We start from the raw sequence: 26842 nt of genomic DNA on the forward strand, positions 1-26842 counted from the left end.
AAAATTCTGGCCTGATTTCTTCTGTCTTACATTCCTCTAATCCCCATTTCAGGGGGTGACACACCCTTTTGTCTTGGTTGGGCATTTGCTTGCAATTACCTCCTAATGATTATTTTCTTTGACCCATTAGTTGACTTAGATATGTTTCTTATTTAAAAAAAATGTATCTTTCTTGACAGATCTCTAAATTAATTTTAGAGTTAAACTAGAAATCATAAATTTAGAGGTTTGTATAGAGTCCCTTATGTTTCTGCCTTGATTTTAAAAATAGCCCATATAGGTATATGTATTTTAGGATTATAATATCTCACTCTAAGTATTGCTTTACCTCACTGAATATTTTTGATAATTATTTTTATATCTTTTCTATATATTTTAGGGTTTCCATTAAACTGATGTAGAATTAAACTGATATAGAATTATATCAGAATAACTTATTTTAAAAAATTCCTACTTGAATGGGAGTGACTTTTACCTAGGAAAGTACATAAAAATGGATGTCTTGAAGAAGTTCTTTCCTGTGCTATAATGGAGTGTTTTCAGGAAACAAGGTGTCAGACCCCCCCCCACCCCGCCACTCCCCCAGGAGGGAAGGTGGAAAGTAGGGGTTCTCAGAGTGCCAGGGTCACAGATTTTTCTGAAAGGTTTACATGGGGACCCTGGTTGGGCCCATCACTACCTGATGGAACACTCCCTGACTGGTACCTTTTATTTGTAGACATGATGCTGAAAATGCTCTTTCAGCGTCTTGAAAGTTTTTATATTTGAGAAGTTTACAGAGAAACCCCTAGCAAAGGCTTCAGGTCCCTTCTGCTTCTTTGCTCTTCACTACCTCCCCTAGACCTAGTGTTAGATTAATTAATAGTGTGATCCTTGGACCAGTAGCATCAGTGTCTCCTGGAAACGTGTTAGAAAAGCAGATTCTCAGGCCCTGCTGAATCAGAAACTCTGGAGGTGGGGCCCAGCAATCTGTCTTTAAGAAGCCCTTTGGGTGGGTCTGCTGTACCAAATTTGAGTTACTGACACACATCTGCTCTCTACCTGGCCCTTGCACAGGCATCTGGATCCTCTTGGAATCTCTACTCCCCAGTGCCCCATCCTGGAATTTTCTAGTCCCTGCTACTTGAAGGCTGTCTTCCACAGCCCCTACGCTTCCTGGCTTTGGTTTCTAGTGAGTTCTGTGGTATGTATGTCCATGTTTGTGACATTCTGGGAGGGGTGGCCCAGGCTGTGATTTACCACCTACTGCTGCAGGCATTAGTGGTGTTCAGAAGGGAAGGGAGAAGCTGTGCTCATGTGTTTCCCACTAAACAGAGAGACTGACACTCTCTATAGCTGTTTTATTTTTATTTTATCTCCTTGTCAACTTCACAGTGTAATAAATGCAGTTTATGTAAACATCTCTACTGGGAGATGCATAAATATAAGTATTTATGTGAACATATAAAGTCTGCATATGTGGGTAATCTCCCCATACATATCATTTATTTATCCATCATTACACACCTGTGGTGTCTAGCTGATTCCTCTACCTTACTTCTGTCTCTGTACCCATCTCTACCTGAACATGTAGTAAATATTTTATTTTGAAAATAGACAAATATTATGTTTCCTTTGTGTTTTCTCTTTCATGGTGGAGCCTTCCCTCTGCTGGGGCTTCACTGTGAGACCCGCAGGATTCAAGGTCCTTTGGGAGGTCCTGGCTTCTCCTGAATCCTCTCTCACCTCTCCTAACTGCTCTCTCCGGCCAGCTCTGCTGGAACAGAAGGTCTTGCCTGCCACCCTATGGCCGCAGGTGACACAGCAGAGGTGTGGGCAGCTGTCTCTTGACTGATTCCTAGTCTCGCCTCTGAACCTGAGTTCCCACATGCATGGATTTAAGCACTGTCTTTCTGAGGAAGGAATTGTGCTCATTTTCCTCATCTCCTCTTGAGGGGCTGTTTCCCGTGTTTATTGACTCCTCGTTTGTGCCCATCACTTGCTAATGTTATCCATGCTGCCCTCTATCTCTGTGTAAGATGGGAAAGCCTCCACACTTGACTGTCTCTTGTTTTTCATCCAATGTTACTCCCTGAATATACCCTCCAGGGGTATCTGTCTTCTTCGTTCCACATCTAGCACAATCCTTGTGTATCCACCTCCCTAAGGACTGTTTCTTTTTTTTAATATATATTTTAAAAAAATTTATTTATTTATGGCTGCGTGTGTCTTCGTTTCTGCGCGCAGGCTTTCTGTAGTTGCAGCGAGAGGGGGCTACTCTTCGTTGTGGTGCGCGGGCTTCTCATTGTGGTGGCTTCTCTTGTTGTGGAGCACGGGCTCTCGGCACGCGGGCTTCAGTAGTTGTGGCACACGGGCTTAGTAGTTGTGGCTCGCAGGCTCTAGAGCACAGGCTCAGTAGTTGTGGCGCACGGGCTTAGTTGCTCCGTGGCATGTGGGATCTTCCCAGACCAGGGCTCGAACCTGTGCTCCCTGCATTGGCAGGCAGATTCTTAACCACTGCGCCACCAGGGAAGTCCCAAGGACTGTTTCTTTATAGTGATTTTATGCAAAAACTCCATATGTTCTTCCTGCCTCCTGTATCCCCATGAGCACCTCTCTCTGCCCCCATCTAATTATTTCTTCCCTCTCTCATATCCTATTGTTCTGTTAGTTTTCTGCCCTGAAAGTTGACTGCTAGCTTCTTAGTTTTCTGCCTTAATTTCTAAGTCATAGATTACTTTCAGGCTAAAAGTTTCCTTCTAACCACTGTTTTATTCCTCATCATTCATTGGAAATTAAATCAATTTTTAATAATTTGACTCATCAGTGATTTAGACTAGCCCTTCTTCCCCAGTTCTGTAGTTTTGTTTTTCCCTTTTGTGGTCATTTTTATTTAAACTTTTGACCTTACTGAAACTAGAACTTCCGTCCAAAAATGTATATAGAGCTGAAGTTTTTGCCCTGTTTTTTTGGGCACTGTGTTTAAGGTGGTATCTCTGGGTACTCAGGTAACCTCATTCCACAGATTTCCATCTGAAGTTATTTTCACTATTGTTTCTTCTAATGATTTTGTAGATTGCAGGTCAATTTCTTATTCAACTTACCAGTGACACCGTAGTTTGTATGGCTTTTAATTTCAAAGAATATTTTTTCACTTTTTTTCTTTTTAACTGATTTTTATCTGATGTTAATTGTAACCAGATATGTTCCCTAGATAGGCATGACTAGATTTTTTTCCATTGTGTTTATAATTTAAATGGATTTTCACATCTTTGAGCCTCAGAGCCCAGATAGGAGTGTGGGAAATAGGACTCCTCAAAGGACAGAGATTAAATCTCAAAGCTCTTAGATTTATTAAGCAAACTCAGGTCCAGGGTAAAAGGGTTCTGTACCCCCAATTCCAATGTGTGGGGTTTTTTTCCTCCACACATCCAAGCAATTCTGGGACACCAAATGAGTGTCCTACAATTCAACTCAATTCTGACACTGTTTACCCAGAGATAGCATCAGATTCCACAGGTGAGGGGCTCAGTCCTGCAAGACTGTTCCCCACTCCACCCACCCAAGGTACCAGTCATAAGTCCAGGTTGTCACCTGGGCTTCTGACCAACTGGCTATAGACTGGAGGTGCCAACAACCCCCTCCTCATTTAATTTGCTGGAGTGGCTCACAGAATCCAGAGAATCATTTTACTTACTAGATTACCAGTTTATCATAAAAGATTATAACTCAGGAACAGCCAGATGGAAGAGATGCATAGGGCAAGGTATCGGGGAGGGGTGCAGAGCTCTCATGCTCTCTGAACACGCTAGTCTCCCTGAATCTCTACCAACCTGGAAGCTCTCCAAACCCCAACCTTTTGGGGTTTTATGGAGGCTTCATTACATAGGTGTGATGGATTAAATCATTGGTCTTTGGTGATTGATTCAATCTCCAGTCCCTTTCCCCTCCCTGGAAGGGAGAAAGGGGAGAAAGTTCCCAGGGCCCCATCATCACCCAATCTGCTGTTATGTTTGATTTATTATAGATAACCTGTCAGCCTGGATCTCTCTTCACAGACTGTGTACACATGTCTACACATAAGGATCTGGATTATCTCAGGATCCCACCTCCTCTGCTCCCACCCCCCCAACCCTCCATCCCTTCTCTGACACTTTTCAGTCCCTCCATTTCATTTGTGCTCCTCTCAGCCCCATGCCTGACTTTGGTGCCCACTGAGTTCTTTTAGAAACACTCCACATTCAGGGATATGAAATCCTTGGTGAGGTCTGTCAAGGATTGGAATAGGGTGCTGGGCTGATCCTCCTTCCTGAACCCCTGTGCAGTCGGGGAGGCTGATGCTAACATGCAAACCTTTTTCTTTTTTACTTCTCCAGGCAAAGGGATATTGGGAAAGATTCTGGAGTAGAGTGTTAAGATTTAAGAGTATTCTTTGAATATTTGCACCATGATGGGCCTTGGAGGTGCCTTGAGGGTGGTGCTTTGAGTGGAGTAGTTATCAGGAAATTGTGGATTTTAAGGAAGTCAGGAAAGAAGACATCACTGACAATTCAACAATTCAGGGTAAGCTCCTAAAGGACTCTTTCTGGCTACTTAATGCCCAGAAGCCAACCCCTCACCTCTTATCAAAGCTATAGGCCACTAGGCGCCAATGAGGTTCATGTAGCATCAGATCTATCTATGCTTTTCCTTAATGTGGGGATTTGGGGTCAGAATTTAAGGAAGCACCAAAAACACTCATTAATCAAGATAAATATTTTAATGTATTATCTTAAAAATAAAAATGATGAACCAAATCTCCCCCTCCCCCCAATCCATGATGAACAAAACTGTCAAATTATGCCTCCTCTTCACCCCTGTCTCCCTCACCATCACCACCACCACCACCACCACCACCACCACCACAAGCTCGGAAAGTTTCCTCCAAGCGATACCTGTACCAGGGTTTGCTGGCTCGAGCCGTGGGGCTTCATTATACTGCTACCACCAGGGAACCTTTTGCTCTTTACCCAAGTCCAGCCTCTCCACTCCTCAAAATCCCGGGCACACAAGACGAAAGCCACTCCCACCGCCATTCCAAGTTGGCCCAAGCCAATCCCGCTCTCTCCGAAAACAGCCTTGGTGTTCCCTGTCTATAGTGGCGCCCCCTCCCAACCTCGGGGACGTAAAGCCGGTGTCGCTCCTATCTGGGCGTCCCAACAGAGCATCACCCCCCTTCCCCACCCTCCAAGTGCTTTACTCTGAGCCGCGCCCACATCGGCCCGCCTCTGGTCCAGCCCGTGCCCACCCTGGTTTCAGCTCCGGGAAGGGGACACCAGTGGAGACTTGGGTGGGGAAGCTTAGCTCCCCCGCGCCGCTGAAGGTCAGTGCGCACAGTCTGGTCACCCGCCGCTGCAACACCGGGCTCCAGGACCACATTTCCTAGACTTCTCGGCGGTGTCCGCGACGCTCTCGTGGCCTGCAGATCTCATTGGCCCTCGACGGAGAAACTGGTGAACCTCGCGGTCTGGGCACCTTAACAACGGGCTCCTAAATTTAGCTGTAAAAGAGGTGCAGATGTGAGAGTCACCCTGCCATGGAGAAGCCCACGCCCTCCTCCTCTCCACCCCAAGACTACACTCTCCAGAGGCCTCTGCGGCCACTTCCGCCCTCTCTTCCGCTCGCCCCTTAGCGTGAGGAGTTGGCGTAACAGGAACACTTCCGGCCGGTGGAGTCCGCCCATTAGGCTGGTTGGCAACGGTGTAGACAACTGTATTCGGGTCCTTCTCACACCTCTGCTCTTGGTTCCCGAGCTTCAGCCTCAGAATCGGTAACGTGCACCCCGCGTTCCGTGAGTGCCCAACAGTCACTGCCTCGTCCACTCAGCATGTCCCCATGCTTGTCCCGGTTTTACTCACGAGGGCACAGTCTGCCTTAGGGACAAACCCTTACTCCACTGCTGGAGGATATGGGCTTCACTCTCTGGCCAGAGCTTGGGGCTGAGCTTGAGGGTGTTCCGTCACCCTGGACCCTTTCTCCAGGAGGCTAGATGGGAATTGGCTTGTGGTGGTGAATTCTGTGACACTCCCAATCCCCAGTAGTGGGGCTCTGGAGCACACCCCGCCTGCACATGGGAGGGTTTTTCCAACTAGGCATGCTCTTTTTTCTCTTCACATCCTCAGATCTGCCTTCTGAGACTTTGCCCTTCTTCAGGGAGAGCACTCAGGAGATCAGGAAAATGGCCACGGGGCTCCTGAAAGCCAAAAAAGAGGTGAGAATTTCCGTAAAATTCCATCTTGGCTGTCAAGAGGATGAATCCATTCCCCTTTCTTGCTCTGGAGGCTGCCTTGTTGGTATTGGGCAAAGCTCTTTCCTGGTCCTGGAGGAGTGGCTTACATGGAGTTTCCCTCAACATTTCTTTCTGCTCCATCCATACTTCAGTCATCCTCGAAGTAGTTAATTGTGAACAACACACATGGAGCAATTTAAATAAAAATACAGGGACATCCAGGCTTAATTGTCCAGTGATAAGGATGAAAGGCAGGGACAGCAGAGTAGACTGTGGCCTGAAGTGGCTAGGGAGGACTTCCAGGAGAAGTAGGGCTGTTTGAACTACCCCTGCGAGTCTGGTACATTGGAGAATTGGTGAAGACATACCAGTGGGAGGGCAGGAAGAATGGTTAGTCTGAGGCTGGGCCACTGGGCACACTGCCCTTAACACAGTGTGGGAAGATCGTATTTTAGGTTGATTTTTAAATAATGTACCGGTGAAGATACAGACTATCTTCACCAGTACATGATATAGTCTAACCTGAATTTTACATTTGAGAGCATTTTCAGCATCTGGCAATGGGGAGATTTCACCAAAAATTCTGGATTGCTTGCCTCTCAGAAAATAAACTGCACTCTACTTTGGTGTCAGGGAATTTGAGCTGAACAGTGTCTGCATCATTTGGACAGGTCCTGCAGAGTCTATTTGCTGTAGTTTCCATAGTATCCTCCATACTGAGGTTGAAACCATTGAAATCTAACGTTTTGCCTGTCTCTGTAATTTTTATTACCTGCCTGGCCCCAGAAGGATTTTTATTTTCCACCTCTCTGAGTCTGGGTGGCCAGGTCAAGTGCCAGGCTGAGGAGTGTAGACTTTGTCTTTGAGTAAGATGGATTTTTTTTTTTTTTTTTTTGCGGTACGCGGGCCTCTCACTGTTGTGGCCTCTCCCGTTACGGAGCACAGGCTCCGGACGCGCAGGCTCAGCGGCCATGGCTCACGGGCCCAACCGCTCCGCGGCGTGTGGGATCTTCCCGGACCGGGGCACGAACCTGTGTCCCCTGCATTGGCAGGCGGACTCTCAACCACCGCGCCACCAGGGAAGCCAAGTAAGATGGATTTTGAAGGATGTTGAGAAGGGATTTGACATAGGAAATCAGAGCTATAGGCACATAGGAACTTAAGGGGAAATTTTCTAACCCCTGAGAATGGTGACTATGATGAGTTTGACTTAATTGAATAGGACTGATATTTATTGAGCACCAACACAGTTGCCAGGCTTGTTTACTATCATTTTTGATATGCACTAACTTTGTTATTTCAGATCTGCCTTCGTTGTCTTGATTTCTTGTTTTTTTAAAATAAATTTATTTATTTTAATTATTTATTTTTGGCTGAGTTGGGTCCTCATTGCTGTGCACGGGCCCTCTCTAGTTGCGGTGAGCGGGGGCTGCTCCTCCCCATGGTGCACGGGCCCCTCACTGTGGTGGCTTCTCTTGTTGCGGAGCATGGGCTCTAGAGTGCAGGCTCAGTAGTTGTGGTGCATGGGCTTAGTTGCTCGGCGGCACGTGGGATCCTCCCGGACCAGGGATCGAACCCGTGTCCCCTTCATTGGCAGGCGGATTCTTAACCACTGCACCACCAGGGAAGCCTTCTTGGTTTATTCTTAATCCTGGTCTCCATGTTAGAGATTTACAATTTCCTAGGCATTATCAGAACAACTTTGAGAGTTCTGCATTTCTTATTTGTAAAATATTATATTCATCTGAAAAGTGTTAGTACCAAGAATGCATGGGAAATCTGGGGCATTTCCTAAGGTAACATTGAATCTTTTGTGTGTACTTTCTTCCCCACTTATAATGTTACTAGGGAAGCATTCTGATTTTCTGGGAAAAGCCAGAAATTTGTGTGAGCTGACTTTTCCTGCTCTTAATACTTTAAAAAAGAAAAAAGAAGAAAAAGCATTATGAAAACTTGACGAAAGTGCACAAGCATTTGAATTGTGTAAGTTGTTTAAGATGAAACCTGTGTGCCTAGAGGAGTACCTGGCACACATGATATGTTTGGTGCATGGAGGAACCACACCTTAAAGAAATTAATTTGAAGGAACTAATAAGTAACAAGGGAGTTTCTGTTTGTTTTGATATGTTATTTGGGGCATGTAATTAACCACATATTTCAGGGGGTTTGAGGAGGATTTCCAGGTACTCTAATATGCATGACCTCTGAATTACATGCAACAATTTAAGCAAATATACAGTAGGATATTAGCTATCACTGCCTGAGAGGGTAAAGTAGAATTTGTAACAAATGAGTTGGGCTGGCAGGAACATGATGTTACTAATTCTTAGTATTTTCTCCTTGATTCCATTGAACAAATTTGCTGAATGTTTACTGTTTGCAGAACTCTTGATAGACTACATTCAGTGATGTGTAAAGCACAGCCTGCACACTTATGAGTCTTGCATTTTATTTTTAGATTTCTCTATCATTGGGATTTGGTCAATTTTATATACATACACACACACACCCCTACATACATACATTTTGATAGACCTTAATGATAAGATCGTATTGTATTAAAGCTAGTGACATTATATCTACTCAGACCCATTTTTTAATAGATGAAGGAACAACCAACATTTATCCAACTGAAAGCGATTTCTATAATAGTGCTTTGAGTGAATGATCCAATCCACTAATTCTCAATTTGGGGGAACATTTAACTTGTTCCCAATATTTAACTGTTGCAAATAATGCTTCTGTGGTCAACTTTGTGCATGAAATTCTTTTATAGATTTGTATTTATTCTCAAAACTAAAATATGACAAAGTGAGTAGAAATAAATATTTTGAAGCAATGAGCACTCACACCAGTTGGAGCTTTGGAACCCTGCTTGTTCTAAAACATGTGATCCTATCAATTATTTCTTCCTTTTTTGAGATTCCTTTCTTCCATCACCATGTTTCACTTTACATTGTGCAGTTTTTTTGTTTTTGTTACACTGTGCAGTGTTACATTCCCAGGGTAGACCTACCAGTGCAGATCTTCTTCTCTCATGTGAATGTTCACAATAATGTCCTGATTTGTTTCCCCATGTTGATATGTTCCTTTGCTACCCATTGCATCTGTAATCCTCACGTCCCCCAAACATTACAGTAACATCACTTTTCTGTTCAGAAGTCTTCCTTCAGTGTCTCAACAACAGTGTCTTAGATATTCAGGGCAGTCTTCAATTCAAATGTGTTCTGTTTATGACATCATGTTCTGACTATTCATTCTGAAAATGTGTTTATTGCCAGCACAGTGGAGTAATCTCTTTAATTTAGATTAAATTCACTTTTTAGGCACTTGGCTGGAAAAAGAGAGAAAAATAACTATTCAAGTCATTCAAATAAATCTCCTCTATCACCTAATGACTTCATGTCTGGGAGGCAGTGAGAAATGGGAGGACTGAATCTGTTGCTGTGTGAATCTCTCTTAGGCGTTTGTGACAGCATGAGCATCTTGGCAATCAATTAACCTTGATCTCAAGGTTAATATTACTTGCAAAGTATTTTTCATATAACATGATTCCTTTATCAATGTATAGGTTAGCTTTGCTTCATAAAAAACTACCCAAAACTTAGTGACTTAAAACAAAATAATTTAGGGACTTACCTGGTGGTCCAGTGGTTAAGACTCCGTGCTCCCAATGCAGGGGGCCTGGGTTCCATTCCTGGTCAGGGAACTAGATCCCGCATGCTGCAATAAAAGTTCCCGCATATCGCAACTAAAAGATCCCACATGCTGCAATGAAGATCTCACACGTGGCAACGAAGATCCCGAGTGCTGCGACTAAGACCCTGTATAGCCAAAAACTAAATAAATATTTAAAAAGAAAAACAAAATAATTTATTAGCACACAATTTGATAGGTCAGCATTTTGAGCTGGGCACAGACGGATGTTTTGCAGGTTTCACTTGTGCTCTTGTTGCTGCAGTCAGCTGGTGGTTTGACTGGGGCTGGGTGACTATCCATGCATGACAGTTACCAAGCTGGTTGTCTCAGGTGTGTTGGTTTTTCTTGGTTCTTTTCCACGTAGGCTTGGGTTTGTTCTAGAGACTCTGCTTAGGCTTGATCAAACGATGGTCTTGGGTTTCCCTACACAGCAAGAGAGAGGACAACCCCAATGGACAAGCACGTTTTAAGCCTCAGCTTGTGTTATGTTTGCTAATGTCCCTTTGATCAAAGTGCAGAGTTGTGGAAGGGACTAACACAAGGGTGTAGATATAGGGAGATGTTATACAGTGGGGTTCATTACTGTAACTACCCTCTGGTCCCAGTGATCCGTGTCCTTCCCTTGTGCAAGATAAACTCACCCCCTCCCAGGATCCCCAGAAGTTTCATCCTCAAAGTCCAGTATCATATGCATATCAGTCTGGATGTGGCTAAGGCTTCTTCAGTGAAACTCTTTTTGAGTCAGAGATGTATACTAAAAAGACAATTTATTTGTTTCCCTCTACCCCCAACTACCCGCCTAGCACACAGTGGTGAGACATGGACAGGAAAACTGCAATATACACTCCCATTCAAAAAGGGAAGGAGTTGGAGGCACATAGGAGGCCTCTTCATTTTGAACTGTCTCCATCCCTTTTAGTAAAGCTGATATGACTTCTTTAGAGTATATATATATATTTTTTAATTTATTTATTTTTTATTTATATATTTTTGGCTGCGTTGGGTCTTTGTTGCTGTGCGTGGACTTTCCCTAGTTGCAGTGAGCAGAGGCTGCTCTTTGTTGCAGTGCACAGGCTTCTCATTGCAGTGTCTTCTCTTGTTGCACGTGAAGGCACGTGGTCTTCAGTAGTTGTGGGGCACAGGCTCAGTAGTTGTGGCTCATGGGCTCTAGAGCACACCCTCAGTAGTTGTGGCTTTCGGGCTTAGTTGCTCCGTGGCATGTGGGATCTTCCCGGACCAGGGCTTGAACCCATGTCCCCTGCATTGGCAGTCAGAGTCTTAACCACTGTGCCACCAGGAAAGCCCTGATATAACTTCTTTAAAAACTCTTTGGGTTTCCCATGTATCAGATTATATTACTCTATTAAACAAAAAGCTACAATCACATTTCCTTTCCAGATACGCCTCTAATCTTTGGGCAGGGTGTCAGTGCTATGGGACAATACCTGTAAGAATCTCAGAAGCCCTTTTGTCTACTAGGTATCACCTTAACAATTTCAGAGGTCATAACATTTGGGTCTTTTAGCCAAACTCTTGATCTTTACCCTGAGGCCATTTCTTATTTTGAGACTCTTGTTGGCTGGAGAGACTGGAGATGTAAAACAGTTTTATTTTCCAACCCAGCAAGTCTGGCTTGTCTATATTTCCTCTAAATTATGCTTGTGAACTGCTTAGTTGTTTCTTTAACTCTTCTCTTTCTATACATTATCACGTATAGAAGCTAGGTAGAAGCATCCAACTGAAGCTTTTATCAGGCTTTCAGGAGATCTGTTTAGTCAGATGTGAAAATTCATTAGGTATTTTTTCTTTATTCTAAATTAGTCCCCCAGACTGCTAGCTATGTTGCTACTCAGTGGGAGAGCTTTGAAATGGATCATCCAGTTAGTGTTTACCATACCCTCCCTACATGCATGGGTCTCAGACAAAGAAACCATGAATCTTTCTAGAGCTGCAGGAATACCAGTTGTATTAAACTTGTTGAAATGATGTACGTTGGTCTGTAATGTAGCTCCTTTGTCAGAGATTTTCAAGGGATGTGTGTGTGTGTTTATTCTGAGGAGGATCTATAAGATCATATCACTACAGGGACTGGGCAGGAACTTGAATGAGTGAATAGTCTTTTTCTCTCTAACATTTAATTTTGAACAGCTTCAAACATAAAGAAAAAAATACAAAGACTTGTACATTGACATTCACATACCCACCACCTAGATTCAATGATGAGTATTTTGCAACATGTGCTTTACCACCTGTCTGTTCACATGTGTAGTCCTCTACCATCAGTTCAAGGGTAGTATTCAAATATTGCCTTAAATGCACAATAGAGGACAGAGTTTTATATTCCTTTGACCTTTCAGACTTTCTGTAGGCTGCTACAACCTGCCTGCTCTCTTTCCCAACTATCCACTTTTCATTCTTTATTCCCTCCCATCTCACATGCCTTGTCTGGAGTACCTAGCCTTCCATGCTCCTTCATTCTTTGAATCCTGCCTAGCCTTTAAGACCAAGATCATACTGCCCTCTCATGAAACCATTTCTGATCTCTGTATCCTACAGTGACCTCTCCCTCTCCAGATTCCTCTGACCCAGTGATTTGCAACGATGACTATACACAGGAGCCCTTAAAAGTATAAAAGCCTTATCCCTGAAGAGTCTGATTTTATTGATTTGTGGTGGGACCCAAGAATCTGTAATTTAAAACACCACACAGAGGGCTTCCCTGGTGGTGCAGTCAGTGGTTGAGAGTCCGCCTGCCGATGCGGGGGACGCGGGTTCGTGCCCCTGTCTGGGAAGATCCCACATGCCGCGGATCGGCTGTGCCCGTGAGCCATGGCCGCTGAGCTTGTGCGTCCGGAGCCTGTGCTCCGCGACGGGAGAGGCCACAACAGTGAGAGGCCCGCGTACCGCAAAAAAAAAAAAAACACAAAAAAACACCACACAGAGAATTCCCTGGCAGTCCAGTGGTTAGGACTTGGCATTTTCACTGCCGAGGGTGTGGGTTCAGCCCCTGGTTGGGGAACTAAGATCCTGCAAGCTGCGCGGCACGGACAAAAACAAAACAAAAACCCAAAAAACAAACCAAAAAAAACCCCTCACCACACACTCACTGTGTGGAGCAGTCAGTTGTCTGAGTCCTTACATTTATCAACTCATGTGATCCTCAGCACAACCTGGGAGATAAACACTGTTATTCTTAGTTCAGAGAAGAAGAAACTGAGGTGCTGAGAGGTTAACTAATTTGCCTAAGGGTACACTAGTTGGGGACAGATAGGTTCCAAATCCAGGCAGAGTGTTTTGAATCCAGGCTCTTCACCACCATCCACTTCCATTCCTCAGGCCTGAGCAGTGCAAGTGGCAGTGTGAGGGAGGGGAAGGAGTGAGCCCTGCCTGAAGTATACATAGTGGTGGGTTATTCATCCCCTGCCCGAGGCTGAGCTGCTTCATGTAGAACATAAATGCTTAGACCAAGTAGTCTCTGAAATTCTTCGAACTCAGCAAGAGAATTATTCTTTTAATGTAGTGTGCATGATGTCTTCCTGCTTAGATTTAAAGCTCCCAATGGGAAAGAACTTTTGCTTTTATCCCCCATAGCAGTGAGCCTAGCATGTCGGCAGTGATAGATGCACAATGATGCTGGCTGGATAGAGATGGGAGAGTAATGGTCTTTGAACTATTGGCACGAAGGTCATGTATGGGAGGAGAAAAGTTCTTTTTTTCATTGGCTGTAAATTAGACACAAGACATATTCACAAGAGAAAAACAATCGGAAATTTATTAACATGTGCATCATGCATACACATGGGAGTACTCAGTGATGGGTAACTCAGAAGGGGTGGTTAGAACTTGAGCTTATATAGCATCTTAACAAAATAGCAATAACTATAGAGAAGTGACAAGACAAAGGAAAAGGACTTTGAGTTTCTAGGCAGCAAATTGTGGGAAGGTTAATAATATATGGGGGAACTAATGGAAGATAAGGGCTAGTTAGTAAAGGTTTGCTATGTAGATTTCTCTGGTGCCTATCCCTGGGCTGATAAGGGTCTAGAGTTGTATCTGGTGATTAATTTCTGTCCTCCTGGTAGAGAGGGGAAGGGGGACACCTTTGCAAATTTATGTTCTGCTTTTAGGCAAATGGGAGAGGGCAGAGAGCTTTTCTTGTGTCTGCTTATTAATTGCCTTCAGCTCAAAATAATCCTTATGCCAAAGTGGCATATTTTAGAGTGGTATATTCTGTTACCCTTTATTCATCATCCATAGTAAGGTCTAGAAATCTTCTCTACCTCCTCAGGGATGCCTTTTGATCTCTCATCCTGAGGTGTGGACAAGGCAGACTCCTGGATGAGCAGAGGTATGTTTTGTGTTAAAAGGCATTCATGGCGTTCGGGGATGTGGCTGTGGACTTCACCCAGGAGGAATGGAGGCTGTTGAGCCCCGCTCAGAGGACCTTGCACAGGGAGGTGATGCTGGAGACTTATAACCACTTGGTCTCACTAGGTAAGAATGGCTTCCCATAGCACTTAAAGTCTGGCTCACAGTATTTTCTATATGTCACAAAGAAAGGCTACTCACAAAGCAGCTTTGTCTTAGGGTTGGGCTTCAAAACAAAAATTTACCTTTTTCCTCAGGTGGATCTGGATTCAGTAGAGTTGAAAGCAGGTAGATTTATTCATATTGTGTATGCCACTCTGCATTTTTTCCCTTACTTTATCTTGCCCCAAACCCAGGAGATTTTCATTCACCGTGTTAATATGCTGTTTTTCTGATTGGAGTCACCTTTTCTTACTCAACCCTTCTACTGCAGAGAGTTCACTATTCATAGGTCCTCTGTATCACCCTCTGGGTTTCCCTCTCCATTTTGTCTCTGAGTTCTGGAATGGCCCCTTGAGCTCATAACCAAGAGTCTCCTTTTTTTCTTTCCTTATGAGCAGAAATTCCATTTTGCAAACCAAAACTCATTTCTCAGCTGGAGCGAGGGGAAGAGCCCTGGATAGAGGAGAGGCAACGTCCGCTGAGTCTCTGTCCAGGTGAGTGTGACACAGGGTAGTTGGAACCGTCTGCAGCATGGCAGGTAGGGAAGGATGAGGCATGTCTCAGGTACTGGGAGGAAGCTCTTTTCTAGGCCCCTAGTTCCCTGGTAAGGCTGCCTGGCATGACCTCTTTTCCAGAATATCATCTTCAGTTAAGGGAGGGACTTTCCTGGTTTCTTTGTCGCTTCCTTCCACCAGGAAGCCCCCCTTCCTCTTACTTCGCATTGTTTTCTGCGGAGGATACTTGTGACCAGTTCAGTCTGCTGCCATTTTCAGAAGTGGGCTTCATCCTATTTATTTTTGACTTGATATTTGGAAATTACTTCAAAATTACAGAAAATTTGCAAAAATAAAAATAGTACAAAGAACATTCTTATGTCCTCTACACATACACAAATATGTATAAATATATATGGCATATATATTTTTATAAAATGGTATCATAAAATCACCTACTAATATTTCACCCAGTTTGCTTTATCATTGGCTTGTGTGTCTCTTGTGTGCATGCTCTCCCTTCTCCCTCCACCATACGTATGTGTATGTATTTATGTATATGTTTATGTATATATATTTGTGTGTACCTATATATGTAGATTCATATGTGGATGTATGTTAAAAGATTTTCTAAGAATGGTGATATTCTCATATAACCACAGTACAGTTATCAACTTCAGTAAACTTAACTTCAACACAATAATTTTATCTAATACCTATCATCTACCTCTCATAATCATCAGTAGACACAGTAATATTTTTTCCTCTCCAGAACATGACCCAGTAGTGCATTTACGTGGCATATCTATTTAGTCTCTCTTAATATAGACCATTTCAATAACCTCTCTTTAGAAGTATACAGTTCCACAGCTCCTTTTTTAACAGCTTCATTGAGTTATAACTTAAATACCATAATCTACTTACTGTAAGTGTACAGTTCAATTATTTTGAGTAAACATTCCATCACTCTAAAAAGTTACCTTGTGCCCATTTGCATCTATTTCTCCTCCCATTTGAGCTCCAGGAAACCAATGATATGCTGTCTCTATAGATTTGCTGTTTCTGGACATTTTATATAAATGGTATCATAAAATATATATTTGTCTTTGTATCTGGCTTCAATACATAATGTTTGAGGTTCAGCATAATGTTTTTGAGGTTCATCCATGTTGCAGCATGTACTGGTAATTCATTCCTTTTTATTGCCATATAATATTCCATTGTATTGATATACCACATTTTGTCTAGCTATTCACAGGTTGATGTGAATTGGATTGTCCACTTTTTGGTTATTTTGAATAGTGCTGCTAGGAATAGTCATGTACCAGTCTTGATGTGGACATATGTTTTCATTTCTCTTGGGTAGATAACTAAGACTAGAATTTCTGGATTGTATGGTATGTTTATGTTTAACCTTTTAAGAAACTGCATAATTATTTTCCCAAGTGGCTGTACATTTCTATTAGCATTTATGTTTTACGTTTCTATTATGTTTATATTTTCTATTTTTGCATTTTCTAGTAGCAGTGTTTTAGAGTGTCAGTTTCTCTACATCCTTGCCAGCACCTGGAATTGTCTCTAATTTTGATTACAGACATTCTAGTGGGTGTGTAGTGGTATTGCATTGTGGTTTAATTTACATTTCCCTAATGACTGATAATGTTAATCTTTTCATGTGCTTATTAACCATTTGCATATCTTCTTCGGTGAAATAGCTACTCAGTTCTTTTGCCCATTTTTAAGTTGGATTGTTTGTCTTCTTTTTGAGTTGTAAGAATTTTTCATATATTCAAGACACAAGTCCTATATCACATACAGGATTTTCAATTATTTTCAACTATGAAATGAAGTTTCAGAAAAAAGACAAGTCTGTGGATTGTCTTTTCATTCTCTTAATGGTGTCTTTTCAAGCATAAATGTTTTAAATTTCGATGATGTTCAATTTAACAGTTTTCTAATGGATTGTGCTTTTTGTGGTGTAACTATGAAGTTTGCTTAACTCGAGGCCACATAGATTTTCTTCTTTGGTTTCTTCTAGAAGTTTTATATTTTTAGCTTTTACACTTAAGGCTGTGATCCATTTTTAGTTAATTTTTATGTGTCATGTGTGGTGAAAGTCTAAATTCATTTTCTTGCATATGAATATTCAATTGTCCTGGCAGTATTTGTTAAAAATAGTATGCTTGACATAGAGAATGGACTTGAGGACACGAGGAGGGCGAAGGGTAAGCTGGGATGAAGTGAGAGAGTAGCATGGACATATATACACTACCAAATGTAAAATAAATAGCTAGTGGGAAGCGGCCACATAGCACAGGGAATCACCTCAGTGCTTTGTGACCACCTGGAGGGGTGGGATAGGGAGGGAAGGAGGGAGATGCAAGAGGGAGGAGATGTGGGGATGTGTGTATATGTGTGGCTGATTCACTTTGTTATAGAGCAGAAACTAACACACCATTGTGGGACAATTGTGCTCCAATGAGGGTGTTAAGAAAAAAAAATAGTATGCTTTCCCTCATTCAATTGCCGTGGCTCCTTTGTGGAAAATCAGTTGACTGTAAATGATTCATTTCTGGACTCCTAATTTTGTTCCATCGATCTCTGTGTTTCTTCATATGACAATAGCACACTATCTTCATTACTGGGGTCTTATATTAAGTTTTGAGGTTGAGGAGTGTAAATACTCTAACTTTTTCAAAATTATTTTGGCTATTCTATGTTTTTTGAATTGGCACATAAATTTGGGGGTCAGATTGTCAATTTCTACAAAACAAAACAAGCTTACTCTCGTTTTGATAGGGTTTGCATTGAATTTATCAATCAATTTAGGGAGAATCACTGTTTTAATAATATTGAGTCTTCTAATTTATGGTTGTCTATTTAGGACTTTAATTTTTCTCAGCAATGTTTTAAAATGTTCACCTTACATGTCTTGTAATACTTGTGTCAAATTTATTCCTTGATATTTTATTATTATCTATGTTATTGTGAATGGTATTGTTTTCTTAATTTTATTTGTGGAATGTTCATTGCTAGTATGTAGAAATACAATTGATTTTTGTATTTTGAGCTTTTATCATATTACCTTATTAAATACAATGATTACTTATTGTCTCTTTATTGAGGATTCCTTGGAATTTTGTACATCCTGGCTCATATAATCTGTGAACAAAAAAAGAGAGGTTTACTTCTTCCTTTCCAATTTAGATATCTTTAACTTCTCCTCTTCCTTGTTCTGCTATTCCCCTCCTTTAGCCTTTTGGCTAGAACTTCCAGTGCAGTGTAGAATGGAGTTGTTGATAACAGACATTCTTGTCTGGTTTCTGAACTTAGAGGAAAATATTCAGTCTTTTATCATTAAATATGATGTTAGCTGTAGGTTTTATATAGATGCCCTTTATCAGGTTGAGGAAGTTCCATTAAATTCCTAGTTTGTGGAGTATTTTTTAAGAATGGGTATTGGATTTTGTTAGATGTTTCTGCATCTGTTGAGATGTTCATGTAGTTTTTGTCTTTATTTTGTTAGTTTGGTGTATTTCATTAATTGATTTGCAGATGTTAAATGAGCTTTGCATTCCTGGAATAAATCCTACTTTATTATAATGTATAATTCTTTTTGACTTGCTGCTGGATTTAGTTTGCTAATATTTTGTTAAGGATTTTTTCACCTCTGTTCATGAAGGGTATTTATCTGTATTTTACTTTCTTTTTGATATCTTTGTCTGCTCTGGTATCAGGGTAATGACTACATATAATGAGTGGTGAAATTTTCTCTCCTCTATTTTCTGTAAGAACTTGTGAAGAATTTGTATCATTTCTTCTTTAAGTATTGGTTAGAATCCCCCAGTGAAGACATTTGAACAAGGGCTTGTCTTTGTGTGAAGACTTTTAATTACTAATTCAATCTTGTTACTTATTACAGGTCTATTCAGATACTCTAGTTTTTATTGAGTTAGTTTTGGTAGTTTGTGTTTTTCTGGAATTTTTCTGTTTTGCCTTTGTTGTCCAGTTGTCGGCATAAAGTTGTTTATACTACTTTTAATCCTTCTAATTTCTGTGAGGTCAGTAATGATGTTCCCTTTTTCTTTCTTGATTTGGTAATTTCTGTCTTCTCTATTTTTTCTTGTTCATTCTAGCTAAAGATTGTTCAATTTTGTTGATCTCTTCAAAAATCAACTTTTAATTTCATTGATTTTCTCTACTCATTCTGGTTTTCTATTTGATTAATTTTTTATAAATGTATTATTTCTTTCCTTCTGCTTATTTATTAATTTGCTCTTTTTGTAATTTCTTAAGATAGAAGCTTAGACAGTTGATTTGAAACCATTCTTCTTCCTTAATGCAGGCATTTAAACCTATAAATCTCTCTCTAATCACTTCTTTAGCTACATCCCATAAATTTTTTTTTCATCCCATAAATTTTATTATGCTGGGTTTTGTTTTCATTCTGTTCAAAATATGTTTCAATTTCTCTTCTGATTTCTTCTCTGTCCCTGAGTTACTTAGAGGTATCTTGTTTAATTTCTACATATTTGTGGATTTTCCATCTTTCTTTCATTTGTTGATTTCTAATTTCACTCCTTTGTGGTAGAAAAACATGCTTTATATAGCTTTAACGGTTATTTGTTTTTTGGCCTAGCATATGATCTGTTCTGAAGAATGGTCTATGTGCACTTAAAAAGAATATGCATTCTTCAGTCATTGGATGGAATGTTCCATACATATCAGTTTGGTCAAGTTGGTTTATTAAGTTTTCTGTATCCCTGGAGATTTTCTGTCTAGTTGTTTCTATTATTGAGAATAGAATAGTGAAATTTCCAATTATTGTTGAATTATCTAATTCTTCTTTTAGTTCTGTAAGTTTTTGTCTCATGTATTTTGGGGCTCTGTTTTTAGTTGTGGATACCTTTATAATTGTTTTACTTTTCTGATTTATTGCCCTTTTGTCTTTATGAAATACCTCTCTTTTTGTCTAGCAATAATCCTTGTCTTGAAATCTATTTTGTCTACTATTAATATAGTAGCCATTCCAATTCCCTTGTGATTATGTGATTACTGTTTGCATGGTATATCTTTTTTCATCCTTTTAACTTTTAACCTACTTGTGTTTTTGGATCCAGAATGTGTCCCTTGTAAATATCACATTGTTTGATATTGCTTTTTTAATCTAGTGGGATAATCTCTGCCTTTTGTTTGGAGTGTTCAGTTTGTTCATATTTAATATAATTATTGATATGGTTTAAATCTGCCATTTTGCTATTTATTTTTAATATGTCTCATGTCTTTATTTCTCTAGCCTCTTTTATGGCATATTGTTGGGTTTTTTTTATTTAAGTGTACTATTTTCATATCACTCTTGATTTTAAATTTGCTTTGGAGTTATTTCTTAATGCTGCTCTAGGAAATAAAATATGCACCTTAATTTATCACAGTCTACCTCTAATTAATACTAATTTAGTTCCAGTAAAATATTTATACATATAAAGCCCACAATATTGTGTTATATTTACTGCCTTTTATAATAGTTTTTTGTATTTCAGAGAAATTTAGAGGAAAATATACATATGTTAACTTATATTTACCCACATATTTGCCAGTTTCAGTGGTCTTCATTTCTTTCTTTTCTTTTCTTTTGATCCTGTTGCGTGGCATGCGGGATCTTAGTTCCCTGACCAGGGATCAGTCCTGCGCCCCCCCCCCCCACAGTGGAAGCACGGAGTCTTAACCACTGCACTGCCAGGGACATCCCTCGGTGGCCCTCATTTCTTCTTGTGGATTTGAGTTAGTGTCTCGTGTCATTTCTTTTCAACCTGAAGGACTTACTGAGTATTTCTTATAAGGCATGTTTGCTATCAGCAGATACTCTGAGTACTTGTTAATCTGAGAATATCTTTATATCGATTTCTCTTTTTTTTTGGCTGAATCATGTGGCTTGTGGGATTGTGAGATTTTAGTTCCCTGACCAGGGATTGAACCTGGGCCCTCAGCAGTGAGAGCTTGGAGTCCTAATCACTGGACCTCCAGGGAATTCCCTCAATTTCACTTTTGAAGCATAGTTTTGTGAGAATAGAATTCTTTATAGATAGAAGTCTTTTCTCTTTTATTCCAGCACCTTAAATACATTATTCCACTGCCTTCTGGTCTCCATTGTCTCTGATGAGAAGTTAGCACTAGTCATATGGTTTTTCCCCTTGTACATGTTGAGTCATTTTTCCTTTGCTGTTTTCAAGATTTCCTTTTTGTCTTTTTTTTTCTGATAGTCAACATTTTGGCTATGATGTGTCTAGCTAGGATCTCTTTGTGTTTATTTTGGGGTTTGTTGAGCTTCTTGGATCTGTAGATTGTTTTTCATCTAATTTGGAAGTTTTTTGTTTTTTTTTTTAATTTGGAACTTTTTAAGCCATAATTTCTTCAGATTTTTTTTCTGCTCTTTTCTCTCTGTCTTCTCCTTCCTGAGTTACCATTACACATAGGTTTGGTTTACCTGATGGTGTCTTATGGGTTTCTGGGCTCTTTGTTTTTCTTCAGTCTTCCTTTAACTCTGTTCTTCTGTTTTAGGTAATTTCTATTGATTTATCTTCACGTTCACTGGTTCTGTTACAGAGTCAAATATGTTGTGGTATCTCTCTAGTAACTTTGTAATTTTAGTTATTTTACTTTTTAATTTCACAATTTCCTTTTGTTTCTTATTAATAGTTTTTATTCTTTGTTGAGATTCTCCATTTTAAGTTGTTACCATACTTACCTTTAATTTTTCACACATTGTTTTCTTTAGTTCTTTGAATATATTCATAGTATCTGCTTTGAAGTCTTTTTTTTTTCCCCTGTATCAGCATCTGGGCCCACTCATCAACAGTTTCTATTGGCTGCAATTTTTTCCCTAGGTATGTGTCACTCACTCTTTCCTGTTTCTTTGAAAACTGGATATTTTAGATATTATATTGTAGCCATACAATAAACAGGTTGCAGGCTGGATTTGGCCCACTGAGCAGGTTTACTGTTTCCTACAATAAAAATGTAAAGCATAAAATGTGAAATAAAAAATAGATTTTGGGAAGTATGGCTGAATGGGAGACAGCTTGTGATGTGAACATATGAATGACCAGTAGGCAAAGCAAAATGGCCTAGGCAGCCCTACCTATGACTGCTTTGACTGAAAACATTCTTTATTCAGCAGGATCAAAGCTAGAAATTCAACCTTGTCCCTCCTGTCCTCTGGCATTCTCTAGTCAGCAAGCCCTCAGCCAACATGTATGGCTCAGTCATCTCCCTCAGTTTTTCTCAAGTTTACGTGCAGGAAATCATCTCCATTCAGGGAAACAATATTCAGAAGATCAGAAACAGCAGCAGGAGCAAGTCTTTGATCAAACCTGCTCAAGCAACAAAGCAGAAATTCAAGAGAGAGAAGAAGATTCCAAGCTTTTGTTTGGGAGAGTAAGTAAAAGCAGCACTTCAAAGGCATTCTCCAGAACCCTGGAAGAACAGCCAGTAAGGTCCAAGGAAGACAACACAGTTGTGGACATAGTGCCCAGCCCTGCCCAGAGGACAAACCTTGAGGAAACAGACAAAACATTACATGGTTTAGAAGTCTCAGGATTTGGAGCAATCAAATATGGAGAGTTTGGGCTAGGCTTTATCAAGGAGTCAAACCAGCTCAGCCTCCAGAAGACACACACAGGGGAAACCCCTTACATGTACACTGAGTGGGGAGAAAGCTTTAGCAGTATGTCAGTCCTCATCAAAAACCAGAGGGCACACTCTGGGGAAAAGCCTTTTGTGTGCAGGGAATGTGGACGAGGCTTTACTTGGAAGTCAAACCTCGTCACACACCAGAGGACACACTCAGGGGAGAAACCGTATGTGTGCAAGGAGTGTGGACGAGGCTTTACTTGGAAATCAAACCTCTTCACACATCAGAGGACACACTCAGGGGTCAAGCCTTATGTGTGCAAGGAATGTGGGCAGAGCTTTAGCCTGAAGTCAAACCTCGTCACACACCAGAGGGCACACTCTGGGGAGAAGCCTTACATTTGCAAGGAATGTGGACATGGCTTTCGCCAGCATTCACACCTCATCAGACATAAGAGGACACATTCAGGAGAGAAGCCTTATGTTTGCAGGGAGTGTGAGCAAGGCTTTAGCCAGAAGTCACACCTCATTAGACACTTAAGGACACACACAGGAGAGAAACCTTATGTGTGCACAGAATGTGGACGTCACTTTAGCTGGAAATCAAACCTCAAGACACACCAGAGGACGCACTCAGGGGTTAAACCTTATGTGTGCCTGGAATGTGGGCAGTGCTTTAGCCTGAAGTCAAACCTCAACAAACACCAGAGGTCACACACAGGGGAGAAGCCATTTGTATGCAGGGAGTGTGGGAGAGCCTTTACCCGGAAATCAACCCTCATCACACACCAGAGGACACACTCAGGAGAGAAGCCATTTGTATGCACAGAGTGTGGGCGAGGCTTTAATGATAAGTCAACCCTCATCTCACACCAGAGGACACATTCAGGGGAAAAGCCTTTCGTATGCAGGGAGTGTGGTAGAAAGTTTAGCCAGAAGCCAAACCTGTTTAGGCACAAGAGGGCACATTCAGGGAGTATACCCTTTGTGTGCAGGGAGTGTGGACAAGGCTTTTGTGATAAGTTAACTCTCATTACACACCAGAGGGCACACTCGGGGGGGAAGCCTCATGTATGCAGGGAGTGTGGGCAAGGCTTTAGCCGGCAGTCGCACCTTATTAGACATCAGAGGATCCATTCAGGAGAGAAACCTTATATTTGTAGGAAGTGTGGGCAAGGCTTTAGTCGGAAATCAAACCTCATCAGACATCAGAGGACACACTCAGGATAGAAACCTTGTGTGGACAAGTAGTGAAACCTTTAGCCAATAGTCACACGGCATGAAACACCAGAAGTCCCACCCAGGGCTGTAGCTTTAGTAATAAGTCAGCCATTGCCAGACTCTAAAGTAGAAACATCTTATGTGTGATGGGAGTGTTCACGAGACTAATGGTAAGGGTCAACATCTCCAATCCACCTGAAGCAGAATTGCTGGCCCATTTTCAGGGGCTCTGGCTTTCCCTAGTGGGGATGGTAGGTTGTGGAAGGTCTCTCAGGTAACTTGATGGAGAGAGTACTTATTAAGTAGGTTGAAATTAGAGAATTGATACTATTCCAATATCATTTCCCAAGTATACTTGAACACTCCTTCCACAGTAACCTGGATGTTACAAAAACAGCAATTCTAGAGTCCATCTCTTGATGTCTGTCTTACCTTCTGAGAACAAGAGACAGAAACCATGGCTGATTTAATCTTGGTTCCACAGAGCATGACCCAGCAGAGTCAGCTTCAGGGAGAGTCTGGAAAATGGTCAACTCATGGGGACAGAGATAGTGCTTGGGTAGAAGGTTTTATTATACAAAAGGCTGACAGGTAAGAAAGATTGTAGGTATCCTAGCTCTGAGTTTGGGAAGAGGTGTCCATTTTTGGAAATATCATATCTTTGCTTGCTTCCTGGGGCTGTCTCTGGTTTTCAGGTTGAATCCATACTGAAAATGTTTTTATTGACTAGTGTTTTTAGACTAGAAATGTACTATGTACTGTTATGAAGAAAATATATACACACATATACAGAAATACAAAATGAAATTACTTTCTATTCTTCTTTGAGTTACCATACAGCATCCCATTAGTAATTATTTGGTTTAAATTTTCCCAACCATTGTAAAATATACTACTTTTTTGGTTGAGAATACTCTTTTTGAAAATGGCAGTATCCCACAAATTCATTTAGAGTCGTGTCCCAAGGCCCAGTTTTTTTTCATGAAACTTGACTAAATGACTGTGAATTTTCTTTGGAAAATAAATTTTCTAACAACAGGCAGGAAAATGTAGAAATTGTATAATAACTTATCTTTTTATCTCTGTACAGGTATTTAGAATAAATTTGAAAACATAAGAGAAAGTGTATGAGTATTTAGAAAGTGGTGATGTAGGATTTAAAGTACAATACTCAGTGGTTGGGTCATTGGCTTTCAGTTAGGGAAAAAATAAGCATAGGTCCCAAAGTTTCGATATCCAAAGGAGTTAGAGTTAGGGAATCACTATCTCAAATAATATGAGGTGTAAGAGTCATAATTTTTGTTCAAAATCTAAGTTTGAGTGGAGTGAGCAGAACCTGGTGAAAAATTATGAAATACTATCTTAAATGGAGCAGCTGGCATGACCTGCCCTTCTTAGCCCTCCACATGGTAAATCCTGGCCTCATGCTCTTACATTTTCTCAACAGAAAAATACCTTTTGAGTTTTAATCTCTTTAAGCCTTAGAACTTAATTACTCTTTTCCATAAAATCGTGTCACAAAAATAAAGATTCCAAAATTAAACATGTACCTTTCACCAGTTTTTTAGCTTTCAGAAGGAATATTTCAGTTTTCAGTGTAATTGCCTCATAAAAATAAAAGATTTTGCCTTAAATTATTTAAAACTCTCAACAGGAAAAAATAGAGCACTGCTGGTATATGAAGATTTAAATAGATTCAAAGAGATTTAAACTCTGGGAAACATTTCTATGGAGCAGCAACCAAACAGAAAGATCTGGAAATGTTCTGAGAAATAGGTAGAAAGAAGTCCCATCCTTTGACCCTGCCCAAGCCCACCTCTGCTGATTCTTAAACCCACATCAGGCCTTCTGCTTAGAACCTCTCAGAAGAGACAGAATTAGGACAGGTAACCTGAGTTGTCTGCCTGGGCCTAGCATTAAAATCTGTGTGCAAATTTGGAAACTGATTAGGAGGCAAACACCACGTGGTATTCAGATATGTGAATGCTCTCAGTCTTGGAGGGTTTTTTTGGTTTTGTCTTTCAATCTGTGTCTGGACTATCCATCCACTATTGCCCCATATTTCATAACCTGAGGTGACAGCTCTAGATGTTTAAAACAGACAGAAAATGTGCCCCAGAGCAACCACTGCCCATCCTACCAATCCTATGGTAAGTAGTAGACTATACTGCAGAAAATTTTGAAGAAAAGATGATGAACAGTATGAAACAATGAATATTGCTTCAAATCCGTTAAGCCTGTTATGGTCACCATTGAGATGTTCCATTTTAAAAGGAGTAGCAGTAAATTTTAATGTAATTGTTTCATTTAATTCTAATTTATTATTATGGATCAGTGGTTCCCTAAGTATGGTCAGAGGATGTTTGGGGGCCCTTTCAAGTGATCTGCATGGTCAAAACAAGTTTCGTTATAACACTAAGACATTACTTACGTTTTTCTGTTGTGCTGAAATTTGCATTGATGGTGCAGAAACAATCATGGATAAAACTGCTGGGCTTCTAGCATGAATCAAGGCAGTGTCACCAAACTGTACTACTAGTATTATTGTATTTTTTACCACCCCCTACTGTGGTAAAAAAAACCATGCAAGTTCCACTTAAGAATTTTCTACATAGAAAAGGAAAAATTAATTTTGTTAAATCTTGACCTTTGGGTACAACATTTTAAAATTATACTGTTAGGGCTTCCCTGGTGGTGCAATGGTTGAGAGTCCGCCTGCCGATGCAGAGGACACGGGTTCGTGCCCCGGTCCGGGTAGATCCCACATGCCGCAGAGCGGCTGGACCCGTGAGCCATGGCCAATGAGCCTGCGCGTCCGGAGCCTGTGCTCCGCAACGGGAGAGGCCACAACTGTGAGAGGCCTGCGTACCGCAAAAAAATAAAATAAAAAATAATAATAAAATTATACTGTTAATTTTGAGATAACTGTAGATTCACACAGGGTTGCAGGAAATTATATAGGGAGATTCCATGTACTCTTTACTCACTTTACTTCAATGGTAATGTCTTACAAAATGATACT

General features: G+C 40.8%; 1 protein-coding gene across 5 annotated transcripts; it reads left to right on the plus strand.

Annotated features, from left to right (window-relative positions):
• The first annotated feature begins 379 nt into the window (after positions 1-379).
• ZNF875 (zinc finger protein 875) lies at positions 380-25368 on the plus strand. 5 transcript variants are annotated; one of them, XM_027078918.1, is made up of 5 exons: positions 2497-5788; positions 6141-6229; positions 14314-14440; positions 14875-14970; positions 22145-25368. In XM_027078918.1, exons 2-5 carry the CDS (start codon positions 6197-6199, stop codon positions 23827-23829), a joined length of 1941 nt encoding a protein of 646 aa, XP_026934719.1. In that variant the 5' UTR covers positions 2497-5788; positions 6141-6196; the 3' UTR covers positions 23830-25368. The 5 variants fall into 5 exon arrangements, with proteins under 5 accessions (XP_026934722.1, XP_026934723.1, XP_026934719.1 ...); XM_027078919.1 differs by having other exon boundaries at positions 22148-25368; XM_027078921.1 differs by lacking the exons at positions 2497-5788; positions 6141-6229 and adding an exon at positions 380-1183.
• The last annotated feature ends 1474 nt before the right edge of the window (positions 25369-26842 follow it).

The sequence above is a fragment of the Aethalodelphis obliquidens genome, unplaced genomic scaffold (assembly GCF_003676395.1).
Source record: "Aethalodelphis obliquidens isolate GAN/ISIS:26980383/991018 unplaced genomic scaffold, ASM367639v1 scaffold43, whole genome shotgun sequence".
In the NCBI taxonomy this organism is placed as follows: Eukaryota; Metazoa; Chordata; class Mammalia; order Artiodactyla; family Delphinidae; genus Aethalodelphis; species Aethalodelphis obliquidens.

Coding starts and splice junctions, on each gene's coding strand:
- ZNF875 (XM_027078918.1), top strand. CDS start 6,197: ATGGCCACGGGGCTCCTGAAAGCCAAAAAAGAG. Junction 6,230..14,313: donor TCCTGAAAGCCAAAAAAGAG/GTGAGAATTTCC, acceptor TTGTGTTAAAAG/GCATTCATGGCGTTCGGGGA. Junction 14,441..14,874: donor TAACCACTTGGTCTCACTAG/GTAAGAATGGCT, acceptor CCTTATGAGCAG/AAATTCCATTTTGCAAACCA.